Consider the following 21,465-nt stretch of genomic DNA (forward strand, 5'->3'; position numbering starts at 1 on the left):
ATGCTGTAAGATCATGACTATATTGTATAAATATAGTTGAAAAGGGAAAATTAAAAAAATTACGTGCTTTGTACATAACTGAAAACTGTTATCAATTTTATAAAAATAAAGGAAAAAAATTATATATATATATATATATATATATATATATATATATATATAAATGTACATAGAACAAATAGAATAAACGTAAATAACAAAAAAATAAAATTAAACTTTGTTTCATTTAGTCTTAAACAAAGGGAAGAGGCTAATGTGCTTATTAAATTGAAACAAAAACAGATAACAAAGAAAAACACGTAACAGAATATCGAATCGCAGCAATCTTTATTTCATAATGCAGTATTTCTTTTCGAGGATTTCTTAATCAATTATTAGTATATGCTGCTAAAGGTAAAAGAATTGACAAAAGCAACAACCAGAAAGAAAATACAATAAATAGATCAAATAAAACCAAGGAAACACGATTAAGGAGCAGAGAAACAGGATAATAACCATGAATTTCTTAACTGTAAGCTATACAAATAAATTACACTCAAGGACACGACGAAAGTATGACAAAATAAATTCCACTCAAGGACATAAGGATTAATTCCATAACTCAAGGAATCGTGCTGTTCTGAAAGAAGATAAATGACTTACAATTTTTTTATAAATCTAATGAGGGAATTTTTCTTTGACGAAGACTCATTTGATTCACCACATACAAGATAGACAATTGTTCTCCTCACTACCAATCCATGACCAAAAATCACGAAAATCTCAACCTTGTCTCCTGATCCTAAATTTGATATTATACCCTCCCAATCTTTATCGTTAAAGAAAATTACCGTGCCATGGTTGTGTATATGCAATGTGCACTTTGTATAATTAACAATTAAGACACTTCTAAGACATTCAGTTGCCACAATTTCAGGGGTTGATAAATAAACTACACACAAAGCCATTCCCTTCATGTCACGATCCCGAGGCACAGTGAAAGAAACAGAATATCCCTCACCCATATGGGCCAAACAATTAGGATTATTGTCACCTGGAAGAGAAACATCACAAGATTCACTTCCTGCAAATACCTGTATCATGAGATAAATAAGGACATGTTTGTTAGTAATTTTGGGTTATGCATATATATGACACATAATTAAATGTGTTAGGACCATTATTTATAAAGCCAAATAATAAAGTGATCTGACTAAATTAAAGATTTGGCTAAAGGCATATGTCATGAAAATAAATATTGTATAGAGACCACTTAGTAATTTCTAATTTGATAAGGGGCCAAATTAGAAATACTAAAACTTAAGTAATTCAGTTTATAAATGGTCGTGGTTCCTTATGAGAGCACACACAGAGTCATAACGTATTTTTCATGTTCCTTTCTCCCTATCTCCATCAAGAAAGAAAACCAAAGGGAAATAAAGGTGCTCTTCAGGAGGAAGATCACTGTATCATTAGTGCTCTCTAATATTATCGTTATGGTCAATTCAGGTACGCTTCCGTTTACTTTTTACAGCATGATTATCAGTATGGGAATATTGTGTATGAGTTTATGATTGATTATTAAGATCATATTCTGTGTATTATGCTTACAATGTTTAGTTAAACAAAAACAAATACATGATTAAAACAAATCTGGTTAATAGTTTGTTCAGTTTATATCACCATTTCTATATGGATTTAGAATGCGTTTCTGTTTTTGACTCTCTTAGTTTATATTTCTACAATCACTGGGAATAAAACAATCATAAAGCTAGTAAAGCAAGAAAGTGGAAATCAACAACTTGCTAGTGCTTAGCACAAGCATAATCAGTTTGGTTAGTTGGTTATTAAAATCAAATACTTTTAGAAGATGTTGTGTTGGTGTAGAGGTGCAGGATGATAAAAGTTTAGAAATGTAGTTTCTATTACATACCTCATTAGGATTATTGTGTTCTCTTGATTAATAGCTAAAATGATGGTGAAAGTGATGAACAAAGGGAAAGTTAGAGAAGAACCTCGGAAATGCTATCGCTGAAACCATCAAAGAATTCCTTGCATCTTCCAACACCAATCAAAGAAAACCTGAAGTGCTGCTTTGAAGTGTGTGATTCTGTAATATTTACACCATATTCCACCAAAATATCTTGTACTTGCTTAGATAGTTGAAACTCGGTCTCACATTGCACCAAAATACTTCGAAGATTGACAAGGATTCTAAGTAATGGCGTAATATCATCCCAACTATTAACTTCCATATCCATGCAAAAGGAATGATTATAAGATAGGGGGTTCATTGATGGCAACATCCAAGACCGAATGATAAAAGGAAAAATATTATGTGATAATCCCTCAAATCCTCGTAGAGATAAATATCCAATACTTTTTGAGCTTACAATTGAAAAAGGAACTTCTTTCACAACTCTATTTTCAGTAATAAGAGTTATCAAGGATTCCATTTGCACTATATCTTTTTCCATTAGGTGAATCCCGGAACAACCAGAAAGAATGAGTGTTTTTAAAGATTTCAACATATATATCTCTCTGGGAAGATTGTTTATCTTTGTACAGTCCTTCAAATTTAGAAGTGTAAGATTGCAGAGACCTCCAATAGATGGGTGCACTTCGCACAATCTTGGGCAATCTTTGAGAATGAGGTGTTCAAGACCTGGTAGTCTCGAAAAGTCAGGGGTTTCTGTCAAGTACTTGGAGTGACTAAGATTAAGGACTTTTAGTGATGCCAAAACCTGCAAGAAGATAGTTTTTTTGGAAAATTTTAGAAAAGAAAGTGATGGAATAAAATAGTTGTAAGTGGAAACAAATACTATATTTATTTTGGGCTGAGTTTCAAAATAAAATGTGAAGTTACAAAAACCTGGGGTTCTTTCCAGACGAGTCGAGGAAGACTGTGTTTTAAATCAATGGCTATTGCATCATGTAGCAATCCAACAGGTAGGAAGTCTGAAGAAAACTTTTCCAAGATAATCCATCCCAGTTCCTTAGAGCGGCACTCACAATGTCCACCGAGTTTCATCCTGCTTATTGCGTCTCTTACCTCTAAATAATCACGATCGAAGAAATCTCTTACGGTTAGAAACCATTTCGGAGGGAATCTCTGAATGACATTTTTTTCCTGTGATGAAAATAGCTAAAAAACAAATATATTGCGCATGAGAAAGCAAACACTTTTAAAAAGAAGTTTCAAAACAATAGATAAAGAATGTTCTTACAATATGCTCTATCAGTGCATAATCTTCATCCTTATCAAACCATAGTCGACTGGCCTTCTCAGATTCCTTTCCTGTAGTAATTTCGCCAATAATTTCTCTTCCCATCTCTTTTAGCAGAGGATGCAATCCAAACTTGTTGTTCCTTTTAACTATTATGAGGCTACGTTCTATGAGAATTCTTATTCCACTATCAGCGTCTACTCCACAACCATTTAGGATCTTTGTAACATAGACTCTATCTTTACCAACAAAGAAACGACATATATCAAGGAATAAATTTCTTTCAATTTGATTACGTAAACCGTCGAAACTTATTTTCAATATCTCTAGAACTTCATACTGGGGAACACTTTCTAATCTTAACAATACTTTATTCCATTCTTCTTTAGTCCTTTCATATAACAAAGATCCAATGACTTCAAGAGCTAGTGGTAGTCCTCCACAATAATCAACTACCATTTTTGCGAGGAAATGACATTCCTCTTTTGGTTTTGCTTCTCTAAATGCGTGCCAACTAAGAAGCTCAAGGGAGTCGTTTGGGTTCATTAGATTCATTCGGAAAATAGAATCAACTTGATGATGTATCCTCAATAGGCTTTCATCTCGTGTTGTAATGATTATTACGGTTCCTTCACCGAACCATGCACTACTTTCCAATAGATCCAATGGCCAATAGTCATTCACATCGTCAAGTACAATAAGTACCTTTTTCCCATAAAGTCTTTCCTCAATCATACTTCTTCCCATCTCAACACTACGTATCTCCACCTTTGTTTTTAGGAGATCTGAAAGTAGTCGTTGTTGTAAATTAGCATACTTTTGTGTTCGACTAACTCCTGAAATATTTTCAATAAAACTTTTTTTCAAGAATGTACCATGAATTTGATTATAGATAGCTTTGGCAAGTGTGGTTTTACCGGATCCTCCAATTCCACATATTCCTAATCTACAAACCCCGGTGGCTTTATTTTTTATAATTTGAATCCCATCTTCCACGTGGGATTGTAATCCAATTGGAAATTTAGTAGCAGACAAGACTGGTAAATTAAGAATGCTTTTAACAATTGTGTCCACTAGTTCAGCATCACTCCTTCGAAATCAATAGCAATTATACAAGAAGTCATGCATTACGAAAACTAAATCACAAGCTTAAAATGTGGATGATTGAGAGAGTAATTTACCTGTAATTGCTCACATCCCATCCAAAAAAATCTGCAGTTTTGCTGAGTGCGTGGCTCCACCTTGACATGCCATGCTCCAGTTGTTGTGCTGAAAATGTTTGTTGTGCAGTTGCTCTGAGGTCTTTTCCAAAATCTCCCTTCTGAAGACGCACATCAGATGGCTGAATCTCGTAATATACAGGCAGAACATGTCGACAATAGGTTTCATGCCATTTGATGATTTGATGAAGCTGATGAAGGCACCAAGCAGATTGAGAATAGGTTTTGGTGAAAACAACAATTACTATCCGACAGAGATCGAGAATTGGTTGTTGGATGTCCATGTCGTTGACTGAGATCTGGTGGTGAAGGAAAGTGGTGAGTCCAGCAGCTAAGAGGACAGAATCAAGATGAGAAACAAATTTCCTGCGGATGTCTTCTCCATTGAAGTTAATTAACACGTCATACATTTGTGGGAGTTTGGAAGTTGAAGAGGCGAATTCCATGGAAGGAACTGGTGACGTCATCAAGTGTTGGAAGAGAAAGCAATAATGCAACACAGTGAGAGATGATCTCTTTACAGACACAAAACATTCAAAGATTAATATTTTTTTATAGCCGTGGAAGCGCGTTAAGACCATTAGAGAACCCTTTTTACTTTGGCCATTTAAGAAACTAGTATTTCTACCCGTGCAACGCGTACCGAATTTTCGAAACGTATATTTATCAAATTAATTTAAAATTATAAAAGTATAATTAAATTTAATATGAATATTTTATTTTGTAAAATTTAATAATAATTATTTACTTAATTTTATAATAAAAGTGTATATTTATATATATTTTTAATAAAATGTATTGTATATAATTATTTTAAATAATATAGTAAGATTTAGTTAATTAAAATTATGACATTTAATTTAATTTTAAATGAAATATTGAGTAAAAAATGTAGAAAAATATAATAGTAGGGAAAAAAAATGCTTATTTGTCCGATTAATACATAAGAAAAGGAAAATTGTTTTGGAATGGATTTATATAATAAGTACAAATTTGAATATTAATATAATAAGTACAAATTATATTTTAAAAATTATTATTGATATTAATATATTTTATGTGATATTTGAAAAAAAAGTATTTGAAAAACCAAAAATAAATCTGGAAACATACTTATCAGTAACCAAATTTTAGATTTTACACTTATTTATTTATTTATTATTTTACACCATATTTTAATTATTATTAGTTTTATTACTATATTTTAATATGTTAATATATTATTATCTTATTTAGAACCACAAAAATTTTATTCCTAAATATTATATTATTTATTAATTCTTTTATATCATATTTTTAATTTATTATTTTTAATTGTAATTATTAATGTATTTTTGTTAATTTTTTTCAATTTATATTTTTAGAATTTCATAATATCTTAAATACGAATTTTTCTTATAAATTAAAAATATCTGTAAATTATTTAGATACATTAAAAAAATTCAGAAGAAAACCTACACTATATTACAATTTTTTTTTGAATTTGAATTTCAAATTCAAACTTTATTAAGATATTTAAATTTATATTGTTATTAAATATTATTATATTTTATAATATATTATTATACAGTTATGAGTCATCGAATTTTTGAATATTTGAATTTATATCTTTTTATCAGAAATATTAAAGTATTTATTAAAAAAAATTGTATATACTTTTTATTTTAAATGTTAAATTTAAATTTTTTTATCGCACGATTTCAAATTTGAATCCAAATTTTATTTATATATTATGAGAAATTTTTCACAATTTAAAATCAGAGAAAGATTTGATTTCCAATCAATTAATTTTGAAATTTAGTTTGAAATTTATTTTAAAAAATACGAGAGGAATATATTACTTAATATTATCTACTGTTTGATGTTTGAAAAAAATCCATTATAAGATGAAAAGTTTGGTTTTCAAAGACATTAAATGAAAAAAAAAAAGTTTCCAATGTAAATTTAATGTAATGTAATATTATACAAAAATATAAAATGATAATATTACATTAATTCTGCATAAACATAAATTTATTTTTAAATTAATATTTGAATTTAATCCTAGATTGGTATAAAGTTAAGAATATAAACATAATAAGTAATATTAGATCAATCATCTTCTAAACACATTAATGGAAGAAGATTTTGATTTCCAATACAATATTTTTAAGCCATCCTTTTAGTCTTAGTAATACTAATTACTAATCAATAATATATAACAACAATAAAAAAATGAATATTAATGATTAATGATAAAGAAACAACACGTAACATCTAAAAAAAAAACATTAGGATATAAAAAATTTGTATTTTATATATACTTAAAATTGATAAATAATACTTTTTGGAATGTCTTAAATCCTAATTATATGTTTGATTGATGTTTCCACAAATCATAATTTTGGTTGTTCATAATAAATGGAGTAATTAAAGAAGATAATGTGTTGGAAGAGAGAAATTTGCAAGATTCTTGGAAGATGAAAAGTTATTGACATTTGACAATGTAAATGCTGGAAGATGAAAAGTTGTTTTTATTCTTGTTAACATTTTTTTTTATTTTTGGAAGATGAAAAGTATAAAAAGCTTATTGAGTAAATATATATTCTTGGATAATTTATTAGGCCAAGATGTAATGAAGTGAATTTCCAATATATAATTACATACGGAGAAGTTAATAAAATATAGGATAACATGTCATTTGATATTAATATTAATACTAATATTAAAAATAAATTTTTCAAATAATTTTAAACTTTTTAAACAATTTAAATTCAGAAAGTTCAATTTAAATTAGAAAATCATGAATTAAAAATATCGTATATCCGAAGAATAAATTATGATATATAATAACGCTTTCATCTACTCATCTATTGTACATACAAAATATAAAAACAGTAAGTTTCAAATTCAAATTCAGTTATTTAAACTTCAAATTCCAACCATGGACAATATAGAATACTAATTTAATAATTAAATGCACATTAGGTGATGGTGGAAGATGAGAAGTAAGTATGGCTAATTGAGAGATTTTGAAATGTTTACAAAGAGATTGAATTAAAAAATTTAAATTAATATTAATTATAAGTTATAATACATTAAATCAATTAGGTTGTAAAAATATTTAAAGTGCATTGTATCTGGATGAATTTGGTAGATGTGTTAAATTTGAACATGTAGATAACATTGCAATATTTGGATAGGCATTGAGTGCCACAAACCATCATTCTTAGTGTTGATATTTAATGTTGTAATAATTATTAATGCAAACGTCTTGGAATAGGTAAATTAATTCTTGAGAAAGTGAGAAGTTTTTTATTTGCGGTTATTGGTACAGCTATTATTCATATTTAGAGAAATTCTTGATATTCTTTCTAACATCAATTCATTTTGTGGGAACATGCAAAGTAAAAAGTTATTCATAGTTAATGTTGTCAGAATCAAAAAAACAAAAATGTGTTAAAAGTAGGTATTCCAAGTTGTAAAAACTTCTTTAGGAAGCTAAGTTAAAAATGACGTAATGCACAACTATATATGATAGTGCATTGAGACACCAAAAGTAATTGCTTTCTTTATAATTAATAACTTGGAGGAACACAAGTTTCTTTATTTCAGAGTAATAAGATATTGTTTCCTGGAAGATTAACTTTGAAAAATGTGAGAACTTTTCAACATTGTACAAAGCTTCTTCAAGAAGCTACGTAAAGTTTTACAAAATAAAAACATAATAGGCTTTTTGCAGGAATGTTGATAAATTATAATTATAAATTATAAATGATAATACAAAAGATTACTGTTAGAAGGATTTAATTATGCAGAGTATCACATTGAGACACCAAAAATAATTACTTTCTTAATATGCCATAATTAGTGAGAAAGACATATCAGAAGAGGGAAAACTTTCTTAAATTTTGAGAAGCATGAGTTGGCAATGCATGGAGTCCAATAAACACTATTTCTTTAATAAGTAATGATAGATAACTAAATTAACATCGGAAGAATGAAAAGTTAATTTTGATTGTTGTTAATATTAATTACTTTCTTGGAAGAAGAAAAAGCTTCTTAAAGAAGCTACCTTAAACTTAAAAAAAAAAAAATCTTATGTTAGGTTGGTCTTTTATGTAATAGATTTTTTTGTGTGTGATAAATACTTTATATAATAAAAATAACTAAACTTAAATTTTAAAGTTCATTATTTATTATCAAAATTACAAATTCTAAAGAAATTTGATAAATAATGTGAATAAATTTAGATAATGTGAAGAAAATGAAATATTGTTAATCATTTCTGACTTAGGTATGACATTAATTACCTGCAAAACATGTTGGAAGATGATCTTTGTTTTAGCAGTGTAAACCATCATATATGTTGGAATACAAAAAAGGTTTATCATTGTTGCAAATTAAATTTCTTCATCATTTTCCAAATTATATTTAAAAAATTTTGAATTACAAAAAAAACCTAGTGTCAATGATACGACCGTTTTGTGTGTCATTAACTACATCAGTGAAATTACAAATATTATTAAGTGCTATTTCAAAAGTAATTACTTTTCAAATTTTAAATACAAAGAGATTTCATGAGTTGGAGTTGGAAAGAATTTCGTAATACGAATAAATTTGGTGGTGTAATTGTAATTTTGAAATATGAAAAACATTAATGACGATAAAATATTTAATTTCTAATATTAATCTAATTTAATTTAATTTATTTAATTTGTAATATTTATTCAATTAAATTTAAATTAATTAATTTAATTTATAATAATTAATTTTAACCATTAATTTCATTCATAGATTTTTAGTTCATATTATTAAAGAATATAATGTGATACAAAAAATTCATATTATATGATATCTTTAAAAGTTGAACAATATTTTAAAATTTTCTTATTATTTATTTTTGTCCATTACTTTTATTAAAGTTCTTAACTAATTAATGACTCTTCCAAAAGTATATAAAATATAAAATAACAAAAAATGACAGGTTACTTGATATTTTTGAGAAGATAATAAACTACTTATATTAAAAGAATGCAATGGTAGATTATAAAGAACTTTTACATGCATGCTTGCTTTTCCACTCTCAACTTTGAAAATAAGAGAACTTTTCTCCTTTAGTGAATGACAGACACAACATTTTTTCCAGCCACGACCTATCTTCATAGACGTTGTTGTTATCACCAAATTACGTTGGACTTCACCTAGTGATCCATGGCGCATAATAGTTGAAAGTCCACTGTTGCGAAAATACCTCATTTTTTATTGCATATCTTGCAGTTACACGAGTTATTAAATCATTATGGTTAAATCAATAAATGTAAAATAATTATTTTTAATAAAAAGTTATAGACTCACACATATAAATGCACTCAAATATAAATGCTCATTATGACTTTTCCAACAATCACAAATGTACAACCAACCTGATGGTTCACATTGATTGCATATCTTTGGCAATTAATAAGAATTCTTGCACTTACGCACAATTTATTAAAATTGATTGTGTAATAAATGATTAAATTAAATAAATTTTGTCAAATGAAAGCTTTTGAATAGAAAAAATAACTTTAGATACAATCATTATATAACATGTTTCAAATGAAACATTTCAAACAAACGTAACACATACATATTGTGATGTTGTGTTGTAAAAGAGGTAAAACTTGCAGAGGATAACTTTGTTGTCTTTTTTCAAATTGTTGATTCATCTAAAATAAAACCTTCATTCAACATACCAAAAAAGAAATACAAAAATTCTTACTTTCATCCGGCAAACAAAAGAACAAAATTTTCTACCTTTGTTATATTCTTCAAACACTTCATCCATCTAGAAACTTGTACATCATTCATCTGAAAGAAAACCTGCATTGATCACAAAAAAAAAGCCATACATAAGTACTAAAATCTGTTTGAAGAAGAAAATACTCCAGAGAAGAAGAAAAACGTCTACCTTGGTTGTATTCTTGAAAGAGATCATCGATTTAGCAAAATCATCCTTCATGACAGAAAAAAAAAAACCAACATTTGTTGTATTCTTCAAACAATTGATTCATCTGAAATAAAAATTTCATTCAATAAACCAAGAAACAAATACAAAAATACTTTGATCTGACAGACAAAAGAACAAAAGTTTCTACCTTTGCTATATTCTTCAAACACTTCATCCATCTAGAAACTTGTACATCTACATCATTCATCTGAAAGATAACCTTCATTGATCACAAAAAAAAGTCATACATAAGTACTAAAATATGTTTGAAGAAGAAAAGATTCCAGGGAAGAAGAAAAGCTTCTACCTTGGTTGTATTCTTTAAATAAATCATCAATCTTCCTTCATGACAGAAAAAAAGCCAACTTTTGTTGTATTCTTCAAATAGTTGATTCATCTGAAATAAAACCTTCATTCAACATACCAAGAAAAAAAATACAAAAAACTTTGATCTGGCAGACAGAAGAACAAAAGTTTCTACCTTTTTTGTATTCTTCAAAAACTTCATCTATCTAATAACTTGTATGTCATTCATATGAAAAAAAAACTTTCATTGATCACAAAAACAAAGAGTCATACAAAAGTACTAAAATGTGTTTGAAGAAGAATGGAATTAGATGGAAACATAAGATGAAAATAACCGAAAGCTGAGTAAAAATAAGATGAACTTCACATACCACTTTCATTCTGAAACCAAATAAATCAAATCTTGGTCGTGACCCATCTTCTACTCATTTCATTCATCTGAACAAAAAAATGAAAAAAAAATAAAATCAAAATAAGTAGAGATGTGAAGATGTTAGTGAAAAACATCGAAAAAGCTGAAAAAAATCGAGATATGGGTAAAAAGATGAACTGTTTGGTTGAGAAAGCTGAAAAAATGAAATCTGGATAAAATATGAACTTTACATACCACTTTCATTCTGAAACCAAATAAATCAAATCTTGGTCGTGACCCATCTTCTACTCATTTCATTCATCTGGAAAAAAAATGAAAACAAAAATAAGTAGAGATGTGAAGATGTTAGTGAAAAACATCGAAAAAGCTTAACAAAACTGAGATCTGGGTAAGAAGATGAACTGTTTGCTTGAGAAAGCTGAAAAAAAACCAAGATCTGGGTAAAAAGATAATAAGAAGATGAACTGTTTGCTTGAGAAAGTTGAAAAAAACCGAGATCTGGGTAAAAAGATGAACTATTTGGTTGAGAAAGCTGAAAAAAATGAAATATGGATAAAATATGAACTTTACATACCACTTTCATTCTGAAACCAAATAAATCAAATCTTGGTCGTGACCGATCTTCTACTCATTTCATTCATTTGGAAAAAAAATGAAAACAAAAATAAGTAGAGATATGAAATGTTAGTGAAAAACATCGAGAAAGCTGAACAAAACTGAGATCTGAGTAAGAAGATGAACGGTTCGCTTGAGAAAGCTTAAAAAAACCAAGATCTAGGTAAAAGGATAATAAGAAGATGAACTGTTTGCCTGAGAAAACTGAAAAAAACCAAGATCTGGGTAAAAAGATGAACTGTTTGGTTGAGAAAGCTAAAAAAAAACTAAAATCTGGATAAAATATGAACTTCACATACCACTTTTATTTTGAAACCAAATAAATCAAATCTTGGTCGTGACCCATCTTCTACTCATTTCATTCATCTGGAAAAAAAAATGAAAACAAAAATAAGTAGAGATGTGAAGATGTTAGTGAAAAACATCGAGAAAGTTGAACAAAACCAAGATCTAGGTAAGAAGATGAACTGTTTGCTTGAAAAAGCTGAAAAAATCGAGATCTGGGTAAAAAGATGAACTGTTTGGTTGAGAAAGCTGAAAAAGAAATGAAATCTGGATAAAATATGAACTTCACATACCACTTTCATTCTGAAACCAAATAAATCAAATTTTTGTTGTGACCCATCTTCTACTCATTTCATTCATCTGAAAAAAAAAAGTGAAAAAAAATAAAACAAAAATAAGTAGAAATGTGAAGATGTTAGTGAAAAACATCTAGAAAGATGAACAAAACCGAGATCTGGGTAAGAACATCGAGATGAAGAATCGAAAAAAAGCAAAAATAGAAATAGATCTTAATGTTTGAGTGCGAAAGAGAAAGATGAAGCTGAAGACATTTTGTCTGCAATGGTGTTATCTGTGAGTGAGAAAGAGAGAGAAGCTGAAGAGGTTTGAATTTGTGAGAGTGAGAAAGAGAGAGAAGAAGCTGAAGAGGTTGGGATGAAAGAGAATGATTTTTTGTGTGGGATACGGAGCGTGAGAAGAAAAGAGATAGAGATTTTGTTCTTTTTTATTTAATTTTTGAAGGTTCAAAATTCTGATATTGTGACACGTTAGCATTTTTACCTCTTATAGAATTTTTTTTTGAATAGAAGTGGGTAAGAAATAATATTTTATTGAAGAAATTTCCATTTGTTAGTTCAGAATTGTATATAGTATTAGATTAGACCTACACCCACTGTGTCCACCCAAAAGAAACATTACACTGATTAACTATGAAAACTTTTCTAGGTATGTTCCGTTTTTTGAAAATTACATATTAACTTTACTTTCTAAATTAAAATCAATATATGATTTCTCTTTTTATCCTAGCCATGTATCTATTTAAATTTTAAAGAATAACAAATACATATTCTTTTCACCTTAACGCATACCTTAATTTGTTTGTTGTAAGGACCACTTATTTTATTCTATCCTAATTCTAAAGGGTTGCTCAGATTGGTTGAGCCTAGGGCTGGCCCATAAGGAACCAAAAACCCTAATCCCAGTTAACACTCTCATTTCTGCCACATTACAGAAACGCAACCACCTTACTCTCTCAATCTCCCCAACTGTGCTCTGCTAGAATTTTGAGACCCATTCGATTTCAAGTGAGTTTGGCTCATTCTCCCATCCACGTAAGTTATTTCCACTTCGTACTCTCAGACGACTAGTTTCCTTTTTGAGCGAGGTGTAATCTCACTCAGGCGAGGAGGTCTCACCTGAGCGAGAAATCGCAGAAGCCATTGTTCCCCTACTCAAGCCCTCGCCTTGGCGAGAAGGGGCTCGCCTGAGCGAGAGGACCTCTCTCGCCTGAGTGAGATCTTCTAGCCTAAGCGAGACTGGGGCAGGTTTTGTGCTATAGTGTGAATGGTTCACTGATGTGATGGCTTGCTTGCCTGACTTAAATGCTTTATTAGAAAGGTTGGATGGATGGTGCCATGATTACTGTATGGGATTGAGATGAAAACAAGATGTTGCTTTATTGTGTATGAATTGGGAAGTATGAGTTGTATGATTGGTTGTTTATATAAATATACATATCGACATGATATTAGTATTAATGGGAAAATTTTGATTGGTCGGTGAGACATGTACAAAGTATGAGTAGGACGTAATTCCATGACTCTCGTAGTGAGAGCTCATGGTGGTGCCTCATCTAATGGACGTAATCCCATGGACCCTCCTAGTGAGAGTTCCTGGTGGCGCCTCATCAATTGGACTTAATCCCATGAACCTCGGGGTTAGAGTTCATGGTGGTGCCTCAACATAAGGACGTAATTTCATGCGGGTATCGTGGTGGTGCCTCAAGGCCAGGACGTATTCCACGAAGGCCTCGTGGTGGTGCCTCATGCATGAACGTAATTCCACGAAGGCCTCGTGGTGATGCCTCACTGCTAGGACATAATTCCACGGTCTCGTGGTGGTGCCTCAGTTTGCGTATCCGGATAGTCAAGCTTAAGAATCTTAAATAGTTTGGTTTCTCCTGTGTGGATGTTTGTTACTATGCTTGATTTTGAAATTTGCATGTTGAGTGTTATTATATAAGAATCCCTTTCACTAGCTTACCCTTTTGCTTGTTTGTATGTTTGTGTGTGGACTTTCTCCTTTTCGATGATCATCAAATTTATTGATGTGAGCATAAGTGAGAACCCCTGTCAGTGGTAATGATAATAGGAATGTCGCAGCTTAATGGTTATGGACGTGTATCGAGCTTATTACGGAGTCCACAGCAGATGGAGTTTTTATTAGATTAAGATTCTCTTGTTTTGGACTAGACTTTGTGCTACTTTTAACTATTGTACTTCGTTTAGGTCGTGTGTGGCCTCTTTCCTTTTGGTATGGATGGGCATGGTGTGCTATATACCTCCATATCCCAATCTCTATACACTCTGAATATTTTAAGTTTGCGATGTTTTATTAAATTGGATTTATCTATTTAATTGGGATATTACATTTGTAAAATAAATAAAATAAAAGAATTAGATATCACTTTATTAAAAGTTTTGTATCATTTAAAAATTAAAAAAGAGATGACTGTCATTCATTTATTAAAAAAGCAAGGTAATTTATTGAAATACAAAACTATATCATACGCATTTTTTGTAACATTATTTAATAGCATTTGTAGTTATTATTAAAGAAACATTTCCTTTTTTTCAATTTATATTTATTTTGAATTCTAGCTTGCTGGTCTATGTCTCATTTTAATAATTTTAATAAGTTTTTATTTAATAATGTAATCTAGCTTACGATTAAACCAAAGCAATTATAGTGAAAATTTTAGGCTACATCTCAAATGCATATTGTACACGTAACGATTCCTTACCCTTTTTGTATTCTTAACCGGTCAAAACTAGAATATCCGTAAAGGTCTGGTTAACCGGTGTCTTAGAGCGCCGGTTAAGGTAATTAATATGCGTTGAATTGTATAAAAAATACATAGATAAGTGTAATATTAAATTAAATCTGACCTAATTATTATTAATACAATTTTATTTTATTTAAAAGACAAAATTGTCCATAAAAATTGTATAGGTAGGTTTCATATTTTATTTAATGTTCACCTATCAAAGTTAAAAATTAATTAAATAATAAAATAACTATGTTTTAATATTGTTAAATATTAAATATAATTAAACATAAGTAAGTTTAAATTAACATAGCAAAAAGAAATAGTATTGACCATCTAAAAAATTTATAAAAAAAAAACTAAAATATCAATTTGAGACTTCATCGAATTTTCTTTCTCTGACTTCTTGATAATCTTTTCCAACAAGAAAGGAAAATTAAATTGAAGGAATAGTAGAAAGAAAAAAAATTTCCACAAAAAGTGTAATAATTTTATCACTGAAGAATTTTTGTTTTTTTTGTAAAACTTAAAGACATATCTTTCAGAAGGTTTACAGTCTTCACATTTGAAACTTTAACTCTGAGAGATTCTTGAAGTGCCACCAGAGATTTTTTTTTTTTAGTAGAAACTTAAAAATTCCAAAGTCATTCTTCATGTTATTGTCTACAAATTTAAAAAAATAATTTTGTCCTTATAAAATTTATTTTATGGCATTTATAATATCTTAATTAATGTATTTAATTATTTCAATTTTCAATATAAAAAGGAAGAAACCAATTAAGACAATAATTAAACATTCTCCTATCCGTAATGTGCACTTTGTGTTATTAACAATTAAGACACTTCTAAAATATTCAGTTGTCAGAATTTTAGGAGGTGATAAATAAACGACACATAAAGTCATTCCCTTCGCCTCTATGCGCCAACCAATAAGGATCATTGCCACTTGAAAGAGAAATATGACATGATTCACTGCTTTCAAATACCTGTATCGTAAGATAAATAAGGGCATGTTTTTGTTAAATAAAAAGATAATGCATGATTAAAACAAATCTGGTTAATAGTTTTGTTGTGTATATATCACCATCATTTCTGTACGGATTTAGAATGCGGGTCTGTTTTTGACCATCACTGGAAATAAAACAATCATCAAACTAGAAAAGCAAGAAAGTGGAAATCAATTTGCTAGTACTTAGTATAAGCATAATCACTTGGTTAGTTGGTTATTAAAATCAGCTACATACTTGATTAGGCTAATTTCGTTCTCTTAATTAATAGCTAAAAGGATAGTGAAAGTAATGAATAAAGGGAAAGCTAGAGAAGAACATCAGAAATTTTATCACTGACAGCATTGAAGAAATCTTTGAATCTTCCAACACCAATCAATACAGACTTGAAGTGCTGCTTTGAAGTTCCCGATTTTGTAATATTTGCACCATTTTCTATCAGAATAGTTTCTACATGGTTAGATTCTTCAAACTCGGTTTCACATTGCACCAAAACACTTCAATTGTTTTTAATATTGTTATTATTATTATTATTGTTACAATAAACAAAGAGAATGAAAGTAACGAAACATTAAAATGTGTTAATTGAATTCAATAATTTAAGCAAACAGAAACTAATAGGCAACAAAACAAATCATAAACACTTAAAAAAAAAGATACCAAAGAGCAACTGTATTTACATGTTGATGTAGTACTAATAATACCAAAAAGAAGGAAAAACAATTTACAAAAATAACAACGAGAAAGGAGATATAATAAACAACTCAATGACACTAAGGTATAATGTGAGTGTAATAAATATTTTGTAAATAGTTGGATAAAGTGGACAGACAGAGCAAAACAGAGCAGATATACAGAGAGTTGGAGTGGTGGAAAAATAATGTGAGATAGTGGATACAAGAAAGGTTATCACACCACCAAGAAGAGAGAAACAGAGTAAAATAAATATTGAATTCTTAACTATAAACTACTACCTAACAGACTCAAGAAGACAATGCAAAGAACTAAACTATAAACAAGGACACTAGGATTTTATTCCATACATCAAGGGATCCTTATCTGTCCCAAAGAAGAACAATAAGAACAATAACTTACAGAAGCCACACATTAAGATTTACTTAATGAATTTATTCAAAGCATTTTCCTTTGGGTCAGTGCAAGGCCCCCTTTCCAAGCCTTTGTTGGTTCACCATATATTAAGATAGATAGCTGTGTTCTTGACCACCAATCCATGACCAAAACTCACAAAAAACTCCACCTTATCTCCTGATCCTAAATTTGATATTATACCCTCCCAATCTCTATCGTTAAAGGAAATTACTGTGCCATGATTGTGTATCTGCAACGTGCACTTTGTGTAATTAACAACCAATACTCTTTGAAAACATTCATTTGCCATGAATTCAGGGGCTGATAAATAAACAACACACAAAACCATTCCCTTCAACTCACGATCTTGAGGCACAGTGAAAGAAACAGAACGTCCCTCACCGATATGGGCGAGCCAGTAAGGATGGTTGTCACCTGGAAGACAAACATCGCAAGACTCACAGCTTGCCAATCCCTTTACCACGAGAACAAAGGCTTAAATCATGTATGTAAATTTTCCATTTAAATGAAGCATTAATACTATAGAAACAACAGTTTCAGAAAAAAGTAAGTTCTTTAGTTTCCTATAGATATTGTATTACGATCATTTCATGTTATCTTAAGCAATAGCTAAAGTGAATGATGAATGTATTTACAGAAAGGTAAGAGCTTGAGAAGAACCTCAGAAACGCTATTGCTGAGTGTGTTGCATAATTCATTGTAACTTCCAACACCAATCAAAGAAAACCTCAACTGATGCTTTGAAATTCTTGACTCTGTAAAATTGTCGTCGTATTCGACAAGAAGTGTTTTTACTTGCTTAAATAGTTGAAACTCCGTGTCACATTGAACTAGAACGCTTCGAATATTTCCAAGGCCGCCAAACAATGGCGCAAGGTCGTGCCAGTTATTATTCTCCATATCCATGCAATACAAACTAATATAAGACTGTGGATTCATTGTTGGTGGCATCCAAGATCGAATCAAAGAAGGAAAAAGGTTAAGTGACAATCCTTCCAATCCACAAAGAGATATATATCCAATGCTTTTTGAGCTTACAATTGAACAGGGCACATGTTTCACAGCTGTATTTTCAGTAACTAAAGTTATCAAGGATTCCATTTGCACTATATCTTCTTCTAATATATCAATCTTGAAACAACCGGTGAGGATGAAAGTTCTTAAAGATTTTAAATTATATAACTCTCTGGGGAGACTGCTTAGACTTGTGCAGTCCTTCAAATTTATCAGTAGTAGATTGCATAGATCTCCAATAGATGAGTGTATCTTACATAAACTTGGGCAATCTTTTAGAATGAGCCGTCGAAGATTTGGTAGTCTTGAAAAGTCAGGTGTTTCTCTCAAGTACTTGGAGTGACTAAGATTAAGGAATTTTAAGTGCTCTAAAACCTACAAAAATAGTTTTCTGACAAAAGATTAGGGAAGCAAATAGGAAAATGCAATTTGTAATATCCGGAACCAATTATACTATTTCTATTATAATTAAACCATGAGTTTTAAATGAGTCTTAAGAGAAAATGGCACGTAACGAATACCTGGGGTTGTTTCCAGAGTGGTGATTTCCATGTCGGTTGTTTCCAGACGAGTTGAAGATGACTATGCTTCAAATCCATTGCAATTACATTTTCCATATGAAAGTTGTTTGGAATGTATTTAGAATGAAACCCTTGCCAACAAATCAATCTCAGTTGTTTAGAAAGGTGCCCATAATCTCCAGTAAGTTGTACATGATCCAGTTGTAGCAGTCTTAATCTCTTCATTTTCTTGAAAGCATGAGCCTCGAAGCAATTTCTATTGGTTGAAGGCAGTTTTAGGGACAATCCCTGAGTAGCTTTTGTTCCCTATGGTGAACATCGCAAAGACATATAATTGAGAAATCTATCAATATATGTTGACCACTGATACTTAATGCTGAGTCAAAAGAAGTTTCAAAACCATATAAAGAATGTTCTTACAGTGTTTTTTTCTAGGACATCTTTTACATCTTCATGAAACCATAATCTACTCCTTTTTCCCGGTTCCTCTGGCCATCTTCGGAAAATAATTTCTCTTCCCATGTCTCGAAACAAAGGATGCATTTCAAGTTTGTTGTTCCTTTCAACTTTTATGAGATTACGTTCTATGAGAGTTGTTATTCCAATAGTAGCATGTAGTCCACAACCATTTAGTATCTCTGTGACATAACCTCTCTCTTTACCAATAAAAAAGCAGCATACATCAAGAAATATATCCTTTTCCATGTCACCTAAACCGTCAAAGCTTATTTTCAATTTCTCTTTAACTTGGGCAAAGGGAATTACTGGTAGTTTTGATGATACGCTTTCCCACTCTTTCATTGTCATACCACCAAAGACCTTAAGGGCTAGTGGTAGTCCTCCACAATAAGCAACTATGTTTCTTGCAAGTTCGTTCAATTCTTTTCTTGGTTTTTCTTCTCCAAAGGCATGCCAACTTAAAAGCTCAAGGGAATCATTATCGTTCATACCATTCATTTGATAAACATAATTAACTTTGAGTCGGTTCAGCAGGCTAACATCTCTGGTTGTAATGATTATCACCGTTCCTTGACCGAACCATTCGGGATTCCCGCAAAGGTGTTTTAATTGGCCAAACTTATTCACATCATCAAGTACAATGAGCAACTTTTTCCGGGAAAGTTCGGTCTTGATTACGAGTTTTCCCATCCCAAGGCCTGTCACCACCACCTCGCTTTTTAGGACATTATTAATAAGTTTTTCTTGCAAATGAACATTCGTTCTGTATACTCGATTCCGAACTTCTTCAATATTTTCAATAAAGCACTTACCAATGAATAGACGATAAATTCGATTATAGATAGCTTTGGCTATAGTAGTTTTACCCGATCCTCCCATTCCCCATATCCCTATCACACACACTTTGGTGGAATGATTTTCGATACATTCAATCACCTTTTCCACTTGCGACTGTAATCCAACAGGAAATCGGGTAATACCCAACTCTGCATAGTCCAACAATGTCTGAACGCGACTAACAATCACATCCACAAGTTGAGCATCATGCCTTCAAGATAAATTGTAATGTATTACGAAAATGTAAATGACAACCTTAACATATGCTTCATTAACTCTCAAACAGAAGAAAGTACGAAGAATTCGTTTGTTTACCTGAAATCTCTGAGATCCCAACCATCAATACCTGCGGCTGTGGTGAGTGCATCAGTCCACCTGGACAACGCATGTTCCAGTTGTTCTCCTGAATAGCTTTTGTATACAGCTTCTTCCAACGCTTTTCCAAAATCATCCTCCTGATAACGTACATCCAATTGGTCAATCTCGTAGAATACAGGCAGAACTATTTGGCCAAAAGTTTGGTGGCATTCAATGATTTTTTCAAGCTCAAGAAGACACCTGGTAGATTCGGTGTATGTTTTGGTGAAAACAATTATTGTGATCTTGGTGCCGGCTATTGCTCGCAGGTGTTCTTCCAGATTCATTCCCTCTTGCGGATTCTCCTCGTTAATCAATGTTTTTACTTCAGCTTGTAAAAGGGCGGAATGGAGATGAGAAACGAACCTTCTACCGATGTCTTTTGCCCCAAAGTTTATGAACACGTCGTATATGAAATGGGGTTCTGATTTTAAGAAGGACGAAGATGATGATGATGATGAAGATGCGAACTCCATCAAAGAATCGAAGTCAACTCTTCAAAGGTGAAGCAATAAGGTTAAACATTCATATGTTTTATACTTAGCCTCGAAGTGCGTTATGACTCACCTATAATAACTATTTTAAATTCCATATATGTGTTATATTTTTCCTGTTGAACCCACCTCAGTGTATCATTTTCTCTATGCGACATTGACGTTAATCCTTTTGAAACACACTTTTCACGACTGCAATTATTCAATTTGGATTTCAAAAATAAATTCAAATAACTTATTTTTATTAAAAGATTTATGTTATTCAATTAAACATTGTAAGAAATTAAGATATTCTATCCAAACTATTAAAAAGATTTAGAAAAGGACGAACTTAAATAATATTTAATTAAGATTTTAAAGAAAAACAATAGTTGTTATGTGGAATTCATCGTTTTTCTCTTTATTTTTCCATTCTATCACAAAAAGGATGGCTACCACTGGAAATTGGTTTAATTGATTAAAGTGCTTAGCTCAAAATATAATTCCAGAAGGCATATTAAATTTTTAATGGAAGGTTTATCTCAGGTTTGTTAGGTGATTTCTCATAATAATTTTTAGCATTTCTTGTGATGATGCAGTGACAAGGAGTTTATCATTTTTCAATTAAGTGAAAACATACCTCTTAGATAACAAACAAACTGATA

The 21,465-nt window shown here is 30.5% G+C and overlaps 1 protein-coding gene, 1 long non-coding RNA gene and 1 pseudogene across 3 annotated transcripts; all 3 read right to left on the bottom strand.

Moving 5' to 3' along the window:
- Positions 1–467: 467 nt before the first annotated feature.
- Positions 468–4,969, bottom strand: LOC114166760 (disease resistance protein RUN1-like; annotated as a pseudogene). The gene is made up of 5 exons (XR_014985386.1): positions 4,388–4,969; positions 3,207–4,296; positions 2,852–3,124; positions 1,995–2,723; positions 468–1,073 (listed from the first exon to the last, which is right to left on the bottom strand). The product of XR_014985386.1 is annotated as a disease resistance protein RUN1-like (transcript).
- A 5,734-nt stretch (positions 4,970–10,703) lies between these two features.
- Positions 10,704–11,717, bottom strand: LOC114166767 (uncharacterized). The gene is made up of 4 exons (XR_014985190.1): positions 11,651–11,717; positions 11,311–11,377; positions 10,879–11,141; positions 10,704–10,794 (listed from the first exon to the last, which is right to left on the bottom strand). It is a non-coding gene; the product is annotated as an uncharacterized LOC114166767 (long non-coding RNA).
- Positions 11,718–16,803: 5,086 nt separating this feature from the next.
- LOC114166761 (disease resistance protein RUN1-like) lies at positions 16,804–20,844 on the bottom strand. The gene is made up of 4 exons (XM_085667709.1): positions 20,286–20,844; positions 19,095–20,181; positions 18,675–18,980; positions 16,804–18,528 (listed from the first exon to the last, which is right to left on the bottom strand). Exons 1-4 carry the CDS (start codon positions 20,801–20,803, stop codon positions 17,749–17,751), a joined length of 2,691 nt encoding a protein of 896 aa, XP_085523835.1. The 5' UTR covers positions 20,804–20,844; the 3' UTR covers positions 16,804–17,748.
- Positions 20,845–21,465: the final 621 nt, after the last annotated feature.

Source organism: Vigna unguiculata, chromosome 10, assembly GCF_037176805.1.
Source record: "Vigna unguiculata cultivar grain cowpea cultivar isolate G323 ecotype 2 chromosome 10, ASM3717680v1, whole genome shotgun sequence".
NCBI lineage: Eukaryota > Viridiplantae > Streptophyta > Magnoliopsida > Fabales > Fabaceae > Vigna > Vigna unguiculata.